This window comes from Molothrus aeneus, chromosome 25 (assembly GCF_037042795.1).
Source record: "Molothrus aeneus isolate 106 chromosome 25, BPBGC_Maene_1.0, whole genome shotgun sequence".
In the NCBI taxonomy this organism is placed as follows: Eukaryota; Metazoa; Chordata; class Aves; order Passeriformes; family Icteridae; genus Molothrus; species Molothrus aeneus.
The window spans coordinates 3,349,811-3,356,388 of record NC_089670.1 but is presented as its reverse complement, the minus strand read 5'-3'; the positions used below and the strand labels follow the sequence as shown (position 1 = coordinate 3,356,388).

At 50.4% G+C, this 6,578-nt stretch overlaps 1 protein-coding gene across 2 annotated transcripts; it reads left to right on the top strand.

The window, feature by feature from the left end:
• Positions 1-1,260: 1,260 nt before the first annotated feature.
• On the top strand, positions 1,261-5,532 carry LOC136566488 (urotensin-2 receptor-like). Of its 2 annotated transcripts, XM_066565650.1 has the most exons (3): positions 1,261-1,446; positions 3,468-3,593; positions 3,823-5,532. In XM_066565650.1, exon 3 carries the CDS (start codon positions 3,964-3,966, stop codon positions 5,110-5,112), a length of 1,149 nt encoding a protein of 382 aa, XP_066421747.1. In that variant the 5' UTR covers positions 1,261-1,446; positions 3,468-3,593; positions 3,823-3,963; the 3' UTR covers positions 5,113-5,532. The 2 variants fall into 2 exon arrangements, with proteins under 2 accessions (XP_066421747.1, XP_066421746.1); XM_066565649.1 differs by lacking the exon at positions 3,468-3,593.
• Positions 5,533-6,578: the final 1,046 nt, after the last annotated feature.

The window sequence follows — 6,578 nt, the reverse complement described above, 5'->3', positions numbered from 1 at the left end:
TCACTGGGTTGGAAGAGACCTTCAAGATCATAGAGTCCAACCCAGCCCCAACCCCTCAACTCAACCCTGGCCCCCAGTGCCACATCCAGGCTTTGTTAAACACACCCAGGGATGGGGACTCCACCACCTCCCTGGGCAGCCATTCCAGAACTTTATCACCCTTTCTGTAAAACACTTTTCCCTGCTATCCAACCTGTATTTCCCTTGAGGCTGTGTGCTCTGGTTGTGTCAGTGCTGCTGGAGAAAGAGCCCAGCCCCAGCTGAGCACAGGCACCTTTCAGGAGCTGTGAGAGTGATGAGGGCAGCCCTGAGTCTCCTTTTCTCCAGGCTGAGCACCCCCAGCTCCCTCAGGGGTTCCTTACAGGGTTTGTGTTCCAGCCCCTCTCCAGCCTTGTTGCCCTCATCTGGATGTGCTCAAGTGTCTCAATGTCCTTCCCAAACTGAGGGGCCAGAGCTGGACACAGGGTTAAAAGGCAAAACATCCATTGTGTGGATGGGCACATGGTGGGGAAAATCCTCTGCTCCCAGCCCTGTGTTTATTTTCTCTATTCAGTCTTCTGTTGTAATTTTTGATAAGGCTTTATTAAACCTTTTTTAAAATGTTTGAAATTATCATTTCTCACAAGTAGCACTGGGGAAAGGGAACCACCCAACCCCCGAACAACTTCAGCAATATTTTGTTACTGCCAGCCTGAAATGTCTCAGATGCTGTGGTGTGTGACCCCACTGCACAGATTCATCTCTTAACACGCCATCCAACCCAAATAAACTTCAGCTTTGCTTTGGAATCGATCTCCAAACCAAGGAGCTCTGCTGCTCCCCTGGGCAGCCCACCCACCCTCCCGCAGGAATGTGACCCTCCCGCAGGATTTTAACCCTCCCTGGCCTCTCTCCTTCCCCAGCCGTGCTGGCTTTGCTCGAGCAGCTTCAGGAATCCAGGAATTAATTCAGGACTAATTCAGGACTAATTCAGGAATTAATTCAGGAATTCAGGAATTCTCCATCTCCGTGTGCTGTACAGGGGGTGCTTTGCCTTCCACCGCTCCTGGGATGGAACAACTCGAACCCCTGCGATGCCCAGAGCTGAGCAAGCCATGCTTATCAAACCCTGCTGCTTTAAACAGGCTGCAGCAAAGCCACGCTATGCCTCACGTCACCGGGGAGCAAAAATAGCCGGCACGAGTGGAGGGAGGGGAATGGGAGTATTAAGAGCGCCCAGATTTCAAACATACTTGGCTGGCAGCACGCTCCCTTCCTGCCCCTGCCGCTCCAGATGCGACAGAGCACTGGGATCTCTCACTCTCTGCCCGTGAAGAAGGATTCTCTTCTTTCTGTTTTTTTCCTCTTTTTCTTTCTTTAAGTTTCAGCTTTGATACTACTAGAGAGATTATTTTATTATTATTTTCTTTCTTATAGGAAACTTCATCCGCCGGATTTAAAAGCAAGGTTTGAGCAGGAGAAATTCGTTTCTGTTTACAGCTGTACATATGCATGGTACTCCTGTGGGATGATATCATAGAGGGAAAGGCAAGATTGGCTGGGAAAATTGCCTGGACCGTAAGATGCTTGAATGGCTGCTTGGAATAACAAGCTCTGTGTTGTGTGTGCATGTGTGTGAGTGCGTGTTTGTGTACCAGAGCAGCAGTGAAGGCAACTTTAAAATTATAAAAGGGCTCCCCATTTGGCTTAATTTTCCTCTTCTTGCTCTGTCTGGATATGGGCGAAGTGTCTGAATGGAATTGGTGCTGTAGGGATTTTATGAATGGAGCAGAAGGCAGGTTCAGCAGAAGAGGAGCAGAGCAGGGAGATGCAGTGGGCTCGGCTCTCTCCAGCAGGAGCTGTCACTCCAGGGAACTGCACAGACAGGCACCAGCATGGCACAAATCTGCCACAAATCCCTGGGACACCAAATGAGGCAGCTGCAAGGAGGCAGCCCCTGAGCCATGGAAATATGCTCCTGAAAATGAGCTCTCACCAGCACACCGAGCCCAGAGCTGTGTGTGGGACCAGCTCTGGGCTCAGCTGGAGCATCCCATGCAGAGCTTTTAATTTCTGTGCCCTCTTGCTGGTTGTGAGGCTGAGGAGCAGCCACAGCTCCTGGAGCAGCTGTGTTTCCTTCATGGGAGTCAGTGTCACTGCCAGCACGGGCACCAACATCAATAAAAGGGACAAAGGGGCAGTGGGACAGACTGGCTACACCTGCCCTACAGCAGGAGGGCACTGCACAGCCCAGCAGGAACAGGACCAGGCAGATTTGGGGTTGCAGGGTCCAAAAATGGATCTTGATGCTGGTGAAGCTGTGGGGACCAGCCCAGAGCAGCAGGGTCCTGAAGGAGCACTGCAGAACCATGCTCATCTCTCACCTGTACTCGAGGGACTGGGTGGGAGATGGGCTCTGTGTGTTTCTCTGGTTTTTTCGTACTTTTATCCCAACTGCTAAGTGAGGGAAAATCTCCCTCTGCACTGGATTGTCCTCTCTTATCCAGAGTTTTTTATGACATCTGTGCAGGTGGTAATGGGGAGAAGGTGAGGGCAAGTCGTGAAGAGGATGAAAATTGTCCATCCTCAAGGGTCACAGAGGTCACTGACAGGGTGACACAAGGGCAGCAGGGGAGGGCCTGGGACTGTGATCCTCCTGCCAGGGAGACAGTGGGAGGAAAGAGGCAAAGGAGTCAGAGCTGGTGAGGAGGGAAAGGGACACCTGACTCAAAGGGACACCTGACTTATTGGGAAACGCTGCAAATTCCCAGGATTAAACAAATCCAGACTGCTCAGTGGAACAAGGCAGAGTCTTTGCCTGCTGAGCCCTACAAGGACAAGGCAGTCCAGCAGCCTTCCCCCTCAGCGTTTTCCAAAGAAAAAGAGACAGTCTGAGTGCTGTAGAACACATAATGCAAATGCACTTCTGTATGCAAGGACCTTTAGGATGGCACAGGCTTTTGGTATGCCTTAAAATCTGAGCATTTTAGCTACTTTTTCAGCATTTCTCTGAGGAAGGTTTGCTCTCCTTTTGCCTGCACCCAGAATGAATTCATAGCAGCCCAATCCTGATTTGTGCAGCGCTGAGTCTGAGCTCACAGAGGCTCCCACGTACAGAGTTGCCTCACATGTTGTCTCACACCTCGCTGCTCAAGGCTGCTCAGACATGTTCACACCAGGCTCTGGCTGAAGCAGATCTGTTTTACAGACACATGGACCTCTCACATGGGCAGAGAGAGTGAAAAACCCTGTGTTTACAGATGCAGAAATCCCACAGGGAAACTGCACTTTGCTTTATGAAGTGCCTTTTTCTCCAGCACTCGAATGCTGTTTGAAACTGCAGGACAGAGGAGGAGCTTCTCATTCAAGGGAAGCTGCTCTGTGAAAACACTGCAGGAATGCTGGACAGGACTGTGAATGCATCACTAACACAGAACAGACAATTTGGCTGCAAATGATAAATCTAAAGTTTGTTTTCCCCTTTTCAGGCCTTCTGCTCCTTCAGAGTTAAGAATGTGGCAAAGAAGTTTAAACAATCATGCTGATGGTTCTAAATCATTGTTATAAATTTAGGAAGGATGTTTTTTTCCTCCAGCCCTGAACTAAGGACTGAAGTAAGTTGCTCCAGTGATCCACACAACCTTTTTTTGTCTCTTTTCCATGGCCACACCTCACGGCTGGGTGAGGTGAGAGCACGAGCCCTACAAGAGTGGCCTCAGTGCCAAAGACCTTTGGTACATTCAGGCAGCGCAGATACGTGCTGAGGGACAGGTAAATTCTAAATAAACTTTTGTGTTGCTCTGGCAGATTTCTAACATGTTGTTTTTGCTGTCTTTCCTCTAGTGGAGAATGCAGATGGTCCTTGGATGAGACACTGCTGGGAAATGGTTCCGCGGCTCCGCACAGCCGCGTTTCTCAGAGCAGAGAGAACCCCCTCAGACCCCTGTGACATGAACAAAGCCTCTGGCATTTAAACCCAGGAGGATGTCCCTGACTGACGAGCTGGAGAGCCACTTCTCCACCACCCCCTCCGTGGTGACAGACGCAGGTGAGGACGGCGTGTTCAGAATCAGGCCCAACGTCTCGGCCAACGGCACCGGGGACGGCACATGGGCGGCGGGCTCCACGGAGGACATGGTGGCCATCTGCACCATCGGGGCCATCCTGTCCCTCATGTGCGTGGTTGGGGTGACAGGCAACGTCTACACCCTGCTGGTGATGTGCCACTACCTGCGATCCTCCGCCTCCATGTACATCTACATCATCAACCTGGCGCTGGCCGACCTGCTCTACCTCCTCACCATCCCCTTCATCGTCGGCACCTACTTCATCCAGAAGTGGCACTTTGGGGACATTGGCTGCCGCATCCTGTTCAGCCTGGACTTCCTCACCATGCACGCCAGCATCTTCACCCTCACAGTGATGAGCACGGAGCGCTACCTGGCCGTGCTGAAGCCCCTGGACACGGTGAAGAGGTCCAAGAGCTACCGCAAGGCCATTGCTGTGGTGATCTGGCTGGTGTCACTGCTGCTCACCCTGCCCATGCTCATCATGATCCAGCTGGTGCAAAGGGACAACAAAAGCATCTGCCTGCCCACCTGGAGCAAGCTGTCCTACAAAGTCTATCTCACCATCCTTTTTGGCACCAGCATCGTGGGCCCAGGGGTGATCATTGGCTACCTTTACATCCGCCTGGCCAGGATTTACTGGGTGTCCCAGACTGCTTCCTTCAAGCAGACCAAGAGGCTGCCCAACCAGAAGGTGCTCTACCTAATCTTCACCATAGTGCTGGTCTTCTGGGCTTGCTTCTTGCCTTTCTGGATATGGCAGCTCCTCTTCCAGTATTATGAATCCTTCCCTTTATCTCCCAAGGTGATGAAGAACATTAATTACCTGACAACCTGCCTGACCTACAGCAACAGCTGCATCAACCCCTTCCTCTACACCCTGCTCACCAAAAACTACAGGGAGTACCTGAAGAACAGGCAGAGGTCCCTCAGCAGCAGCAGTGGGTACTTCCAGAGGAGGAATCGTTTCCAGAGGATTTCAGGGAGATCCCTGTCCACCAGCAGCCAGCACTGCACAGAGACTTACGTCCTTGCTCACGCTCCTTTGGGAAACAGCAGTGCCTGAAGGTAAAATATATCTCCAAGAACAATCAATACTGACTTCAATGTTGCTTTGATTTAAAGTGCACGTTGTGCAGGCCAAGCCTTGGCAGTGCACACATTTAGTCCAGAGGCTGTGCCGTGTGTCTGTTCTCATTTCTCCAGTGCCACTGATTTGATGCTAGCAGCACTCAGCTGAACATCTATCTAAATAGCCTTTCACTTTTTATCTTTATATTTTATAGTGTATGTCTCCTCAAGTAGCCATCAATAATGAAAGCCCATAACAGGGCCATGATTTTTAATAGTATCAGCTGTCTCACAACGTTAAAATTATGTTACCCCATGAATGGCTGTAGTTTGCTCTTTTTTTTCCTTTAGCAGTAGTGCTCAATTTGTAGTTGTATGAGGACTGAAGACAATGAAATAAAGAAAAAGCAGCTGATGTTTTGAAATTCCATGCAGTTTTGCATTTGGGGTAGGAATGGACAAGGTGGATGAGGCATATCCAGGGTTGCTTGTCCTGGTTTGGGTGATGCTCACACTTATTTTGCACTCCTGTCTGTGCACTGGGCTGGATTCTCCAGTCACACAGGTGTGTGCAGTGCAGTTACACCACGGTCCTTGTCACCAGCACAGCCTTCCCATGGCAGTGCCACAGGCAGGGAACGTTCAGCATCTCCTGCTGCACTGACCCCAAACACCCATGAGGAGCAGCATCCCCTGTCCTGGGAGAGCATTTCCACCCTCTGCCCTCCTCCAAGGAGGAATTGGGAACCTCTGATGTGGCTGTCACCAGGGCATCTGCTGGCAAACTGCAACATCCAGCCTGAAGCACCAGACCTCCACCTCCAAGTCTGGGAGGAAAGGACAGAGGGAGAGGAGGGGGTTGAGGAGATGTGATTTTCCCCAGGCAAAGCAATGTTCCCTGAAGTGCTTAATACTCCCAGTTATAAAAGTGCTGGTTCTTGGTTAGGGAGATAACTTGTTCCCTTCACTGGAAGCGATTTTGCCTTTCTGCTACAAAAACACAGTCCTGCTTACACCAATATTACAGTGCCTGTCCTGGCTTTCCCCAGTGATGAGGTATCATTAGAATAAATATATAATCTGTGACGTCTGGAACTTCCCCAGTGAGTCTAAAATACCTTCTCTGGGATGCTGCCAACATCCCTACAGGAGTCCTCTGCTTGCAGCAGCCCTGCTTCCTCATTAGCAGGGATATGAGGATGCAATGCCAACACAGCCAAGCTACAGAGTTAGAACCAAATGAATTCTGAGCAGCAAACTCAGAACTGCAGTGTGAAATCCCTCTGGCAGTGAGCTCTGTTTGCTTAGACTGAATTCAGAATTTAAACATCTATTCCCCTTCAAGGTGTTGAAATGGTCACTGCTCATGGGCACAGGGCAAGATCTGCATGCAGCCTCCCTGGGGAATACACTTGGATAAGTCATTGTCTCTTCCATGCATGGGCTTGAAGTTTGTTATGA

What these genes read in the sequence shown, in the direction of transcription:
- LOC136566488 (XM_066565649.1), top strand. Translation starts at nt 3,964, where the DNA reads ATGTCCCTGACTGACGAGCTGGAGAGCCACTTCTCCACCACCCCCTCC.